Below are 16,524 nucleotides of genomic sequence, written 5' to 3'. Positions count from 1 at the left end.
ATCAAGCTTCACACATGCAGAGAAATAGTAATGCATATATTTCATAATAACCAGCATTTTGTCTCCTAAAATGGTTCATTTTATCCCTTTTTCCAACAATAGCAAGCTTTACCTGTCACTTTGTGATGCAAGGATGATGATATTATTCTAAATGGCATCTTGATAAATAAAACCATAGAACTGATGGAACATTTCAGTTCTATAGTGGATTGTCAAAATTCGTTGCAGGCTATTTCTGCCTTCCCCTGCCCTCCTGGCACTTCTGGCAGACACAATTTCTGTTCATCTGGCAGACTGAATACTACAAAAAAAATTATTCACAAGCAGGGGAGTGATCCGTTCTTTAATTAGAAGTATCCAGGCATGTCAGATCCACAAAACAAACAAACAAACCAACCTATGACAGCAACAAAAGCCAAACAACTTTAACTTTCCATTTCAACCCAGCTGCTGGGGTACATCAAAGATTTCATGTTCCCATGGCATTCGTCGGTTCTAAAATGATGGAAACATCAGCAACAAGATCCTATATCCCTAAGCCACTTTATTTCCACAGAAATTTGCACAAAGATTATTTCCCTCACTTTGAATATGGAATTTCTTACTTGAGATGTAAATATTCTACTCAGGAGGTAAAACAAACAAGCAAACAAACAACAACAAAAAAAAACAGGTATCATCTTTCATGTAGGGTATTCCCAGCTTGCTGTCTTAAAGATCAACAACTCACTGTTTTTGAGATGTATTGCATCTTATAACAAAATGAGTTTGATGGCTTTTGAACACTGGATATACACCACACGTTGGTTAACCCTCACTAACAGGATTTTTCAGAATAAAAATCAGAGGTACTCTTACGACATTCAAACTTCATTACTACAGTACTGATGCAACTACAGCCAAAGGAACATCTCCCATGTGGAACGGAGTTGTACTATAATAACGTACACAGACAAGTGAATACAACTGCACCTGCATCCGAGATGTGCATCACCTCTTGCATCATGTCTTCTGAAGCACAAGTTATGTATGTCATTCACCATCAAGATCAAGAAATAGCACAATATTCTTGTAATTAAAGAAAAGCCTTCTCAAAACAAACCAAATAACATGCCTCAAAATCTAACTCTCAGACACATTAATTCCTACTAGAAAAATAGTACCTTTTGCCTTAAATCTGCTGCTTTAAGGGTTAATCTTGTTGTTCCTAAGACTGTTGATGAACTCAGGTGAAATAATCCCTTGTCAAAATGATCTCTTTAAGTCCAAAACTAGATATAAAGTCATATATTCTCTACTAAAGGCTGAATTCTTCGCTTGTTTTTGTGGCATTTATGTACATTCAATTGTCAAAATTGTCTCCAAAGCAGAAGCATCACAGAGGATTCTACATAAATCTCACAAAACATACAAGCCCCCCCCACCTTCGCACTTTAATCATTTGCTAACAGTTGCAATAAGGTTGTATTAAAAATTTAAACTGCCCTACTTAATGCAATTTACCTTCAAAGGTCCATTTCCAGAGAATGAATTTGAATGATATAAATGTCGAACACTTGATCAGATTTATTGCACTGAAGAATATTTCTCTTGATACAGATCTGACGAGTGAAGGCTAATGACTTCAGTTTTATTACTTTCTAAGCACTTAATGGGAAAATTTAGACATTTTCACAAGACTAAGCTTCAGCAAGAATGGTACATTTACAAAATGACAGCACAGAAGACAGCTATGTAATCTCTTTAGAGATGACCAGTTCAACGGCATTATTAATAGAGAGAGAAATGGGAAGGATTTATCCAGGCGATTCTCTGTACAACAGCCAGAGCTGTGTGCCCCAGAGGAGTGGACGATGTGCCTGAAACACTGACTACAGCCACGTCCCCGTACTGAACAGCAGCCAAAACACACCATCTCCTAAGAGATACATTTTGGGAAACGACAGCTGAATTCACACTCAGATTGTAAAATTAGGAACCAAATGATACTCTTGTGTGTACAAATTAGTTCCTACAGGCAGCTACACAATAGTTATTTAAGTACTAGAAAATTATTAAACCAAAAGACCAAGCTACCAGCCTCCCACCTCTCTGTCACAACCATGTTTTCCATAACCGTGAAAAGTACTTTCAAAATACTACAACCATGAGAATGATACTACAATGCAAATGGTTTTAGTTGTCCAAGAAGATTTTTTTATTTTTTAAACTGAAAGACAGCTGGGAGTCCTCAGGTTTCGATGAACATCTAGATACTTATCCAATCAACCACCAAGTGCTATAAATTTCTTCTATTTCTCATTAGTTACACTATTGCGCAGCTTAAATATAAATATACCTTTCCGTAAGATTGTAAATTATGATGCTTAAGACACAAGCAACCGTACCAGCCATCAGGAGAGGCATAAATGATGAGAGCAAGTCAATTGTATATATGCTGAACCGAAGCTGATTTACTCCTCAATTATCATTATTTTTCCTATATATACAGAAGTACCACCAACAGAAGCCATCACTAGCATGCTACATCTCTTGAAGCTCTTGAAACCAGTAATGACCTGTCTTTACTGATGTTAACAAGTTTTATGCACAAAATCCAATTTTCTATGGAAAAAAAAATATTTCTTCAACATCTGCCAATAATGTTCCTTCATTAACTGCAGATAGGCAAGGGGTTTGGTAGCTGTTTTTTTTAAGCTCTAAATTCAGAATGGTTTTTGTGATGCTGAAAACCATTTTCAGCCTTTTCAAAGGGCACGCACATAGCAGGGCAGCCCAGAAAGTACCAAACAAAGCAGCACCTCGGGAGCCCAGAAACCTTGGGGTCTGCTACACTGCCACTGCAAAGAGCGAGCATTCACACATTTATTAGCAAAATTCGGTTGGCTTTTGTAGCTGTGTATCAGCTTTACAACGACTTCTCCTTCCGTCCTGAGCCCATGACAAAGCGACTAAAAGCTCTCCCCAGTGCTTAGCAGGACTCTGCTCCACGAGGTGCACTGCCTACCTCATAGTCCACACCACACCAGCCAGCAGAAGCTCACATCTCAGATCTGTCGTCTTCCTCAGGAGAGGCTCTACTGGAAATAAAGGCTTCAGTCGTGCACGTGTGTAGGGCACAACATAAATTTAACTTGGTGAGAAGCCTACAAATAACTGGGATGATGCAAGGACAATGCACGTGACACATGCCTAAAGCATGCTCAGAAAACCTGCCTTCTCTTTATCTGTGTAAAATTTCTTAAAAAGTCAATTCAAAGCTTTAAAAGCTCAAGAAAACTTTCACTCAACAGCTATAAGCTAATATACGCACACAGAAAAATGCCACAAACACACCAAAGAAAAGCAAGGACCTGCAAGCTAAGGGCCAAAGGAGGACAGCATGGCTACTTCACATCGGTTACCAATTACCAGCAGATAAGGAAGGCAGATGTGCTGACAAGGTAAGCATTAGGAGACCCCTCTCCCCTCCACCCCAGGCACCCATCAGCATCTCAAACCCAACACAATTTAAATAGGCAAGAAAAAGCTTTTGTTTCCACATTAGTCTTTTTGTACCACATTTGAAGTTATACTCATCTCTTCCTTACATATCCACTGCATTTTCAAGCCTAATAGCAGAGGAAGCCATCTTACTGGTAGGGTATTGGTACAATTCCAAGCACAGGTCGCGGCAAAACATAAATAAATAAAAAATAGAGCATATCACATGAACTAGTTGTCAACATTGAGTAAGGCAGTTTGGACAAAGAACGTATAGCACTTTTTGGAACAAAATAGAGCCTGCGTTGGTACAGTTACAAGAAACACAAAATAAATCAAATAACAAAATTCCTGAAAGGTGACTTCAAGAAGTACCTCTGTATTCTACAGACTTACCTCCGAGTTATCCATTACAATACTAGGCTGTGTTTCCCATTTTTCACTGAGTACTACAATGGACAGAGTCTGGCCATGCTCCTTTGGGCACTCTCACACTCTTGGAAAATTTTTAACACGCATCCTATGAGGAGTCTGAATGACAACCCAAAAAATAACTAAGGGAAAGACACAAAAGATCTTGATGGAAGTGAAAAACGTTCATTTACGAAACACACTTTTAATATCGCGATATCCCAAGAATCCAGGTGTCACTAAAGAACAGGACAACAAACTTGCAAGGGATGTGGGATGCCCAGGTGGCTACAGATGTCCTAGCACAATCCCGCATCCTGCTGAAGTTTATACCTTGAAATACCCCTGGCTTGGTGGGTCTGACCATCCACCTGCAGTCTCAGTGCACAGCAGCAAATAATAAGCAGCTCACTGTGTCAGACTGCTCAGCACACAGACTAATGCCATCCTAATTAAAAACAGGAATAAAACAATAGCTTACAGATATGACACTGCACATTTAATGCTGACAAAAGTTGTATCACGAGAGTGGTGCTACTGTTGTTTTTTTTTTTTTTTAAAAGAAATCTTAAGGGGGAATTCTACCTTTAATGATCACAAGTTTCCTCCTGCAACACCAGCTTAGCACTGCAAGCAGCCTCATCAAATTAAAAGCTAATTTCCAAGTTAAATTTATAGGCAAGGAGACTGAGAATTCTCTGCTTCATGCAGAACGGGAAAAAAAGATGTGGCTTTAACAATTCCACAGCAGTGCTGGAGCTTCCTGGCATAGGAAGGAATTCAGAAGGAGCAATGCCCACAATCATTCTGGCTCACTCCACATGCACCACCTCCATCCCTTCTTTCAGGCTTTTGCATTCTGAATACACGCGTGCTAATCCCACAGAAGCAAACGGCTTCAATAGGATTTGCATATGCATACGGATTAGTTGAAAGGGAATGATTTGCAATGCATTTCAGAAATCGCGTTAGAAGAACAATCTATGCTAATAATAAACTTTGAAGTTTAAAACGTGTTTGTTACACAACAGAAAACATTACAAAAGGATGATGTTTATTACACAAGTTGGAAGTGTTTGATAGCTCAGACAAAGTCATCCCTTTATCGTGAGAGGAAAAGAATGCTATTCACTTCAACACATTATGAAACACTACAAATACACCAGGAAAAGACAGAAATTATGGAAACTAAGAGTCATTAATATAATATCAGTATTTTGGCAGAGCCTTTTGCTTGTTTTACAACTCAGATGAAAGAGCTTCAGTACGCTGTATGATACAAGTAACAAATACATCAGAGAAATAATAATAATTGGGAAACTCAACAGATGGCCATGAATCCCAAGGCCTGTATCAGAAGTGGAGCGAGCCAGGGCTGCTGCTCCAGGAAAAGTGAGGCGTTCTTCAGGAGACTCCCCAGGCCTGGCATTGCCTGCTGCCTTTGTTTTGGAAGCAGGCACTTTCTGCCAGCAAACAAGAGATTTTATTTCCACGTGTCCTGTAAGGCTCTGGTGATGCTCTGAGCAGGTTGGTGTTATTCTCAAAGTCAGTTTTATAGTAAGAGGCAGGGGGGAGATATTTTTCCCTGCATCTGTCTTGAGACAAGACATTACATTGCAGGTCTTATCCTTTCATTCATCAGTATTATGCCAGCAAAGTCACTTTGTGCTAACAAATTCAAAGCTAAATCCACATCAGACTTAAAACCAACTACCAAGGGACAGCACGTTGGCAATAATTAAAGAGATCAGATTTTACAAGTTTCATACTGCCCTCTGCATTTCAGAAGTTGTTGGGCAAGCTGCAAGGAATACATGTTCTAAGACAGCAGATGAGGTGTTAACACATTGTCTTAAGATTTGTCAATAAAAATTCAATTTAAAAAATATCTTTCAAAAACAAACACAGATTAAGTGATGATATTGTAACATAGAGCATACCAGTATATAGTAAGAATAGCAGGAGCTACTAGCAGGGCAGGCTATACCCCCAACACACAGCAAATGAGTCGCAGTTAGACAGGCCACTTAGAAATCAGAGGGATGTGACTAAGAAAAAGGCTGCAGCTTTGAGAAAGAGCACACAAACAGTTGCTTCCAGGAGCTCAGGTGAAGCCCTTCTTTGGCCCTTCCCACCTCATAGTCATCTCTGCCATCCTCCATTACAGCATTATTAGCATGGGCTAACGAATCAGAGCTAACGGGTGTTACCAGAAGTTTTTTATCCTTGTGGCTGGACGCATTCCCTGTGACTGCGCCCTTAGCGGCAGTGCTGTCACAGGTACTCGAAGTAAAGCTGCATGATCCGTTTGCTTTTCAGGTTGCTTTGCTCAAGCAGAATGGCTGTAATCATCATTGTTCTGCTCAACATCTACCACCAGGTCCACCAGGAACACAGCATGAGAAAGTTTAACAGAGGGATGTTTTTCATAATTCAACCTCTGACAACCTCAAAGGATGTCTGTCTTATTTTTGTTGGTTTCCCTTTTTTCCCCTCTACTGGGAATAAGGCTCTGCAGGATGCAAGACAATTTAGTTTTATTTTCCCCAGGTACTAAACACAACAGCAATACACGTCTAACACAGACTGTAAAACAGCAAAGCAGAACAGAACTGAAAATAACAGCAAAAAACCTGAAAGTGTGTTTCAGCATTATACCAAAAGTGCAATGCACTCAGAGAAGCTTATAGCTACATTACCCTGCATTTTAAAAAATACTAGTTGATTGCTATCAGATTAGAAGTGATAATTGATATTAAAAAGTGAGAGCAGACGCTATCATTTCTTCAGATATATTTATGGAACTGACACAACCTACAGCTCTGCAGAAAGAACCACCACATGCCTTCAGATTAGCGCATACATCCATATCACACTTAACTAAAATTTAATCTATGGCTCAAGTACTGACATTGCTGACACACACACATTCAGAAGTCTTGTTTGAACACCAAAAGCTTACATTTCACTGACATTCAAATTTAAAAGAAATAAAGTTATAAATACTGCTCCTCAATATAAGAAATTATGGTGATGACAGAACAAGGCTTCAGCTGTTCTTCAAACAGTGAGCACGCACATAAAAAAAGTCAAGCTTCAAACTAAACTTGGTGACTTGTCCACACTTGGAAATAAAATCCCCAGCACATACATTCTTTAAAAAACAAAAGAACATAGAGCGTTCATCCAGGAGCTCACCTTCTGCAGGGTACCCGCTCTCACCTCAACCTCCCCTTCCATTCATTCCCAAGTTTAAAACATTGCAAATACAGAATTCCACAGCATGAGTAAACAGTATAACAAGGGGAAACTTATGTTGAAAACACATTCCAATGTTCAGATATAGATTGTATTTCCTATCAAAATCAGTAATGCAAGTCAATGTAATGGTCATATTTCTTTTCATATGCAATTCAGGAAGAAGCTCAGAAGTTTCTGTAACAGCTTCAGATAACCTCAGTGTGCCATAAGGTTCAGAACCCTGTGTCCCTGTCCTGCAGAGACGGAGCACGCTGTTACACTGTTCACCAGCCCCTTTGGCCCATCTATGAGCAGCGTTAATGAACTACAACGCTAATTGTCCTGAGAACCCAGCAGAGAAGCAGCCCCTGGCTACACAGAGCCCACTGCATGGACTTTGTTGAACACGGAAAGAGGTTGGAGGCAAGGAGAAGTGCTAAAGAGCAATGCCCAGGGCTCTGGTACAGATGGAGCAGAGGGCACGTGTACCCTTGTGCCCTGGGCACCACCAGCAGTGGGAGCTCATGTTGCTAGGCGTTTCTGCCCATAGCTGGGGGGCTGCTGAGGCCTGCAGGCTCCTCGGTTCCCTCCTGCCCAGCCCTGGAGGCTTCCCCACCTCCTTTCTGCTTCTGAAAGTGCTGCTGATCCAGGAACCTCACGGAGTGTGTACTGCTGTGGGTCTGGACAGGCTCTTCAGGTGATCCCTGTTGGTGGTCTTTGTCCTCTGGCAGCGGAGGCACGGGAAGGCTGCTGGTGCCACCCTGCACAGTGCAGGCTGAGACACCCAGCTCCATCAGCAGGTGGCAAAGGGCACCAGTCTGCCCATGATGGGAATTGGTGAGGGCTGTTCCCATCATTGTCCCACACCACAAGGGTTTCCACTGTACTTTCTCCCTGTTCTTTTGAGGATTGGGTGTGTGAGAGAGCAGTGTGGAGGACTTTATCAGTCCATCAGCGCGAAACCACCACACCTTGCACATTTTTGCAGAGCTACCATATCACCTGGTGCTTTAGAGCAGGCGATGGTGCTGGCGTTCCTATGGAAATAACCACTCCTGCAAGGAGGTGAGGAGCCCTCGGTTAAACCACCACGCAGCGAGGGGTGCTCAGCTCAGCAGGCGCAAGTACCAAGCACAAATGTTTAACCTAGTTCCAGATATAAATCTCAAATACTGCACATCAACCAACAGCAGCTCACTCTTTCTATGTTTTATTTATACTAAAATTGAATATTCAAGTGCTAATTTTAAGTTTATTTATATGCCAGTGAGTTCTTAAAATGTATGAGGTCAGAGGTTTTATTGCTACAGAGTAAACCACAGGATTATGGACAAAAAAATTGTACTTCTTGTTGCTCCTCCTTAAGAAAATTCAGAAAACAAAAATAGCTGGACCTCATAAAACTAGGATTTGTTTCCCAGTATTGTTACAGAATGGGGGGAAAAAATCAAAGTTTAACAGGCTGATAGAGGCCATCTTTGACAAGTCTAACTAATGAGTAATCAGAGCCGCTTGTCACTTCTGATGCCGTGCTGCAGCCATAAGCACTCCGCAGAAAGGTCACAGCTGTACGTTGCTGAAATCAGAGTAATTACAGGAGCCAGAGGACCTGCTCTCCAGCTCTGCATGGCACTTCGGGTGCACAGAGCTTCAGCCTCCGACTTCGGCACTGAAGAACCCTTAGGGCCATATCTAGTGCAAGAGTGAATACTGCCTCCCCCTAAAAATCTGTCAGCATGATAGGAGTAAGACTTTATTTACTTCCCATTAGACTGATTAACATTTCTTAATGAAAATACATCTATAAAAACTGACTCGTTAATACTGATAACAAGTGACAGCCATTCCCTGCAATCCAGGCCTACAAGGATTAATTTGTCATCTTCTATCCTGTAATGGACAGTTTATTCTTCAAGGTATCCCTTTTAGACACAGTTCAACAGAACAGTGGAAATATTATTTGGTTTTGAAAATAAAATATTCCGCAAAAAGCATTTGGAAGTAAATATCCAATAAACATCTATACACATACACTCCCTAATACAAGACTAGCTTAATTTGCAAAGAAAACATGCAAAAAACCTGCGACAGCACAACACCCAAGCTAAAGGTCCAAATTGTGAGGCAGTACCGACGTGCTCCATCCACAGTGACAAAACATAACTAATTCCTGCCACAATATCCAGGGATTTATTGCTGTTTTGGGTGTTAATTCAAAAATTTTGTGTTACAAAAAGTTTTGTGTTACTGCCATCCCTATAAGGTAAAGTGTCCCAAACCTGTGCTTGATACCTCAGGTATAAAGGATATATCCTATATCCTACTGCATGTACAACAGAAGGCGATTTGAATCTTTACCTTCTCCCTTGTTTAGGATACATGCCAAAGTACCAAGAAACAAACCCCAATCCAAACATTTATTTTTCATTAAGACATGACAGCACTGATGCCATCCACAGTACCTGAGTATGTTGCAGGTATGTTGCATCAAAAAACTTCCATCAAGTGCCCCTTCACAGGAGCTAATCCATCTGATAATACCTTAACAACGAGGCTCTAAACACCAACATCACAAAATCCCTTCCCAGCAAGACTCATAAGTAACACACACACAAAATACTTTTTTTTTCCTCACAAAATGTATTGCTAGAACCTAGGCAAATGGGTTAGACCTCAAGCCCTTAAGACTGGCTTCAGAACCATCCCCTCCAACTACGAAATTCGGGAGTTACAAAAACTAACATGACCAACCAGAAGATTTTCAGCATTTTGCAGCATTACATTAATAAGCCACAGCAATCTGGGGAATCCCCACATTAAAACACAATGCTGAAAAAAGTAACTGTTTTCCACTTTCATCTTTAACTGCTATGATACAAGTAACAGAGTCAACCCTGAATTGAGATCAGATTCAAACTCTTTTTTTCCCATACCCGCAATACAAGTTGCATTGATAGTAAAAGTTTCTCTTATAAATATTTGAACACTTCTTTTTCCTTTGTGAATTAAGAGTTGCATAGCACACAGTTAAATGGGTCAAAAAAATTGAACATAAACTAGGGAGAGATGTGCAATTATGAATACATCATGAACAAAAATAAAAGCAATTCTTATGCATTAATGGTACATCAAGCTAATTCAAGAAGGCTAAAATCATTAAAAAGGCATCCTGGGGCAGTATGCAGTCATTACTATATTGCGCTGACAAGAAATATTAAAATAATCATTTCCAGTGTCATTGATAAAATTCATTTTGATAAGCAGGAAAACCCCTCTAATTCTTAACAATGAAATCTGAAGCTAGATCAAATATTAAACAGACCCATTTTATCTTTAAAAGCCCAGCTCCCCTGTCCAGCAGTCCCCAGTTTCAAATATCAAGAATAACTGACACCTTATTAAGCTGGAATTATCCATTTCTTTTTTTTTTTTTTTTCATTTAAGACTGAAATTCAGGGCCTGCTTGTGCAGATCCAACTTCAAACAGCATCAGAGATGAGACCCAAGTGGGACAACACTGGAGGTTACAAACACCCCTCTGAAGTGTTCAGAACCCTGCTTCACTTTAGCATACAAACTCTTACAGCAGATTGTCAAATTGCGTATCTGCTTACCACACTTGAGAAATTACAAGCTGTATCACAGTATCAAAGGAGTTTAATTTGTAGATTATTAGGACATAGGAAAGTGAGCAATCTTAGTCTTTTGAGATGTGTATACAATGAACGACCCCACTGACAACTTGTGATTACAAATCTAGTTTTCAACTTCATCCAACATAAAAGAACAATAATCTAAAAATATAGAAGTACATTAACTATATGCATCAGCTTCCAGAAAACATTTCTGCACACAAAAATAGAACTGTTCATATTACGAAAGCATGAACCTACTTTGCTGCAATCAACAGTGAGCTTATCAAAGGTAGGGAAAGGAAGAATTGTAAACAATATATTGGGATTTATCTAAAGAATGAAGTAGCAATTTCATAATAATTATTCAAGTTGAAGTATTCTAACACTCAACAGTGGGAAAAACAGGAACTGAGTTAGATGAAAGTCATAACAGATGATCACTAACAGAGTTCAGTGCTTGCACAGATAAAAATTAGAAATTTCATTTCTAATGTGAGTACAATGAAGGTGTGAGTAAAAAACCCTTCACTGAAACTTACAGTTTCTTCAGCAGAAAGATAGGGCTGCATCATATTAATGTATAAAAGGGAAAAAAAATTAGAAAAGCTTGTAAAGCTGCACCTTTTGGAACCAAACTACTAATTGCTACGTTTAAGGAAAGCCTATTGGGACTAGGACTCACAGCAGGGTTTTGGACACTGGAAGTTTACAGACAGTTACAGATTTAACACCACCCCACTGGCAATTCAGACGTCCTGAAAAGCGGTGTTGGAACACCAACTATACAGGTAAATCACAGCTGATGCAAATCATTACATGCAGCATTGGACTTGATGAAAACAGGAGTCACAGCATGCAAAAACAAGAGCACTAAAGTTAAAGGGAGTTAACCCAAACCAACCTCCCCTGCTACATCCTCTACAACGTCCACATTTAACAAAAAAGCCCATGGCAATCAACATCATTCTAAAAATTTAAAAGAAGTCCTTCAAAGCTACAAGCCAGCAAAAATAGGCCTTCAGACAACATAGTGAAGTGCCCTTACAGAACTACCAAAGCAGCCACACTGGAGCATTTCAATACCAAGCAAAAGCTACCCTGGAACATCATGGCAAGCGGTTAAGTCCTGAACCTGAATTCCAAGAATGGATATCCACCTAGCTGGAAGCAAAGCCTAGAAACAATTCAAATACACAGAAATACACAGGAATAGTAGCTCTGTGTCTTGCAAAAATAGCAAGAACCTGTCTTATGCATTCATGTATTAATGAACATTTTTAATGTAACAGTTGGTCTGTACCCCTTTCATGTTTGCTGAAAAAATGCAGTTATATTATCAAGGCTGCTAGCACTGACTCAGGGTTCCCTCAAACAATAAGAAATGCTCAACAACATCATCTTACTGGGTGAAGAGCTAGCCTACCCATCCTTCCCTCATCTCTTCTCCTTTTTTATCACCAGTATCTACATCAAGAAGTGTTGTGGCTTTTCGTTTTAAGTCAGGCTAGGCTTCCTGATCTTGGACAAGTGTTGGCAATTATTATGGATAGCATCTGAACACAAAGAGATGTTACTGACCACTGCTGACAGTTGCTTGCTTTTGAGTGAACTGGAAGGGCTCAACCCTCAAGGGTTGTAGCAGAGAATTTACCTGTAGACCTACTTTTTTTTTTTTTAAAAAAAAAAGAAAAGAAAAAGACTATAGGTATGGGGTCAAAGTCTAGCAACCAGGCAGGTGTTTGGCTACCCCACTGAAGAGGCGGCCTGACAAATTTAGGATAAGGGGAGGAAGAGCTGCTCCAGTTGAACACCAGCTTCAGAGAGGACGAGATGGTAAGCACACCCAAGCAATGCACCAGCCTGGATGCACACAGTCAGAACCATGAAGAATTGAAAACTTTTCATAACTGCCTGCCAGCAAGGTCAACTCACACGTCTCCGTGGGCAGTTTCACAGAATTACATCAGGTGCATGCTGTTCTGTACATTTTATATTTAATGCCTATCAACATACAAAGAAGTTGAAATAAAATTAGCATGTGTCTGTAGATCTAGTGTATATTTCATGATGCTAGCTTTTAATTCCTTCTGAATAAAAAGGCAAAGTTACTCTCACTAAGTCATAGGCTCTCACGGCATGAATGGTCATTAAAGCAAAGGTGACAGAGTCATGGTTCACCCGCAGCTGTAGTTGGTGCCCCAGTGACAGCCCTCCCTACGACACAGTCTATATCCCAGTAAGTCAGCCTGCTGATGTACAGGACAAAGATCTCTCACATTCTGGCAAGTTTCCTTTTTCCAAAGGAAAGAACTGAAAAACTTCATTCAAATTTCTGTCTTCCTATCCCTTGCCTTTCAAAAGGTCTGCAGTGGTTGATTCAGAGGTCTACGATCCCTCTGAATCAACCACTAAAAAAAGTACGCCTACACTCAGCTTGAGTAACCCAGAGTTGCATAGACCAAGAGTCATTTAATCAATTCCTCCCTATTAACAACATGTACCATTCATTCACACCCTCTCATTTAATGGGGTTAAGAAGCTCCTCTGCTTCTTGCTGGAAAAAAAAAAAAAAACAGCAAAAATTATCAGGAATTGGATTTGGTCCCAGACATGTCTGGCAACTGTAACACATTTGTATAGAAGCATTCCTAATTCCATTAGTTGGTAAAGATTAAGTAGTTGGTTGACCGCCATGTAGGTAAAACAGAATTTGAAATTTCTTGAACACATTTGTCAATTCTTTCTACTTACTCCTGAAAATTAATAGAGATAAACAAGCTTCCTGGAAGTTTATGAGTTTATCACGCTATCTTTTTGAGAAGAGATTTCTCTCTCAAAAGCTCCTTGAAGGGAAAAAAAAAAAAAAAAAGAGTAGAGTGTACACCAACACTTAGAATATATAATTATAAATCTAACTATAGCTCACACTCAAAAATAAACGTACTAACAAAAACCCTAAATGGTTCTTTGAAATTCATTCAATACAGAAAATGTAGGCAGTGAAAACAGTAATTTCTGCAACTAGTTCAATAGAAAACATTGAGAAAATTACAAAGATAACGCTTTACACATTTTTCTGAGATACTTCCAACAGGCTGGTTGAGCAAACCCTCATTTGGAATCAAGCACAGTGCAGCGTATGTCAGTGTTTTCTATCTGAAAATTAGAACGATTTGCCTTTTTTTTTTCTAAGCCATCTTTGCAGATACACAAATCTTTGCACTGATACACACTGATGTGACACCATCTCACAACAACCAACAGTGCAGGCCTTTGCAACAAAAAGCTGACAACAAAACAAAACCCCACAGAACTAAAGACTTTTGAGCAGTAGTTCAGTGTAATCAAGATTTCTAAATGCAGAACTGTCCTATTCAGATACTACACACCAATCACTGGAACAGAAGGCAACAAAACCCCAAGACACATGGCCGAATTTCCACTAGAGGGTGCACGAAGTCCATTTCATGTACCTAAGATTAAATTCACCGTGGATGCGCCAGGCACTGAAGTTATTCCAGGAGGTTAACTATCCAAAATAGTTACAGATAGTCAAAAAAGACTTTTGTTATTCATTTTTTTAGATGGTACACAATAATCCCTAATACCTCATACAAGGCATACGAGAACATTGCTGTTATTCATGTTTTAAATCATCCTGCTCTAAACACCTACAGAAAACTGCCAGCTTTAAACACTCCATGAATGCCACAAACTACTTCATGATTATTCTATTCCTATCAATTTTCTCAGTTTATTCCTGATTTCTCAAATGTGGAAGACAATTTTAAACTACTTGGCATAAATGCATTCTCAGCATCTCCACAAGCACTAAATCAAAACAAAGTAATCTTTACTAATATAAAGCAAGCACAAATGAAAATAGAAAAATAAAGACTAAAAGTAGCTTAAGATGCCAAAACCTAAAGGTGGTGGGTAGTAGACAGCACAACACTGTGCATGTGCCTTGTTAAGCATGATAAGGCCTCTAATTATCTTAAGTTATTATAAAAAATGAATAAATCCCTAGAAACAAGTATTTCCTTTACCCTAGTCATTAACAAATACTTGCAAAATAGGAAAGCACCACACCTGTTGGACATCAGTGGTTATTTAAAAAAACAACTACAGTACTATGTGATATGCTAGATGAAGAAAAAGTAATCTTTACCATCTTGAAAGACTCTCTCCACGTTGAGCCCATATGTAGCACAGGTTTCATAGTAAGTGCATCTCTTGAGATCGTTTGATAACTTCCTTGCTCTGGCATCATCTATGACACGTGGGTTACTGGAACTTATAGCATCTACAGCAACAGGGGTAAAATATATATATACAGAAAGATTTAAATGTAATTTTAAAAAAACATCTTAGAATTACCAATACCCAAACAATGAATTTAAATACAAACCATGTGACTTTTAGAATTTTTAGAAAAAAAAGAGGACATAACTCCAAATTTTATACTTCAAAAAATCAACTTATATCTTACATAAAATCAACAGCACACTGATTCATTCTAAAAAGCTAGGAAAAACAAAGCAGTTTTAAGTTACCCTAAAATACATTTGGATCACCAGCTCAAGTAAAATACATAGTCTTACAAAAGAGAACATGACCTATGAAGAAATACTTAGCAAAAACAAGATACTTAGAAAAAAACAAATGGCTGACAATTATAAAGATGTTGTAATAATTATAAACATGTCAAATGATTTTTTTAGCCTCTTATAAATATCAGCAGTGGCTCACAGGTAACCTTCACCTGTAGAATGAAGCATGAAACAGTTCATGCTTGTAAGAATAGAACACTTTCAGTAGTGAAATAATGAAATGCAGTGAATAAATGGTACCACACATTACTGCAACACCCAAAAAGAGTTAGATTTGCACAAGATACAATTTTCTAAAGAACAAAAACACAACAAGTAGTACTAAGACAGCTGGGGAAATAAAATTCAAGATGGCAGATAACAAATAACACCACTTTTGGAATTGCTAATAAAGCTTTGCTAAAAATCTGAAATCCAATTCTTGTTTCAGCTCCTCAGCATAACTCAGTGTAACTACGCTCTTTTTTCGGTCGATTCCTTCCCAGTGGGCAGATTATTTCTCTCTGCACTTTATTTAGCCATTGAGAGCTAGCAGCCAGCTAGGCTGAGCCAGCATCACAGGACTCCTCTTGCCTAAACCTACCCCTGCACATGCCCACCACACACACCTCTGCCTAAGCAGTCACTAACCAGGTTAACATATAACTGGGGTTGTCCATATATTCACATTGCACTGCTGACCTGACTTTCAAGTCACAGCCAAGACTGGATCCAGTAAACTCATCGTAAATGGCTTTGAATGAGTCTCAAACCTTGATTTAAACCCTACTGATGAAATATTGTGGGCACATACTGCAAGCTAGTAATAAAACAGTAATTTATTTTTCAGAGCTAAATGACAATACTTTCAACCCCTCTGCAAGAGCTACGTCTCAGGTGTGCTTTTTAACTGCAATTTCTAGGGCTTATCCATAGGAGCTAAAAAAAACTGTACCAGGAAAAAAAAACATGCTAAGGAGAAATCTCTTTACTACTACCCTCCATCGTAGCAAAGAACTCTATAAGGGTTAGGTTTGACTATTTACAAAGTGATAGCACTATGACCAAATCTTCAAAAGCAACTTTTTTTCCCCTTCCTGAAATATCATAGGAGTTAATTAGCACTGGCAAAAAAAGCTGCAAGGAGAGACAAAAGTACAGCC

General features: G+C 39.2%; 1 protein-coding gene across 6 annotated transcripts in view; it reads right to left on the bottom strand.

The window, feature by feature from the left end:
* AGAP1 (ArfGAP with GTPase domain, ankyrin repeat and PH domain 1) overlaps positions 1-16,524 on the bottom strand; it is a 361,585-nt gene that overhangs the window by 208,067 nt on the left and 136,994 nt on the right. For all 6 annotated transcript variants that reach the window (XM_035331711.1, XM_035331713.1, XM_035331712.1 and 3 more), the window contains one exon: positions 14,941-15,075. In XM_035331711.1, the coding sequence (XP_035187602.1) occupies positions 14,941-15,075 (135 nt within the window). The remainder of the gene's footprint in view (positions 1-14,940; positions 15,076-16,524) is intronic.

Source organism: Oxyura jamaicensis, chromosome 7 (genome assembly GCF_011077185.1).
Source record: "Oxyura jamaicensis isolate SHBP4307 breed ruddy duck chromosome 7, BPBGC_Ojam_1.0, whole genome shotgun sequence".
NCBI lineage: Eukaryota > Metazoa > Chordata > Aves > Anseriformes > Anatidae > Oxyura > Oxyura jamaicensis.
This window is presented reverse-complemented; position numbering and strand designations above follow the sequence as displayed.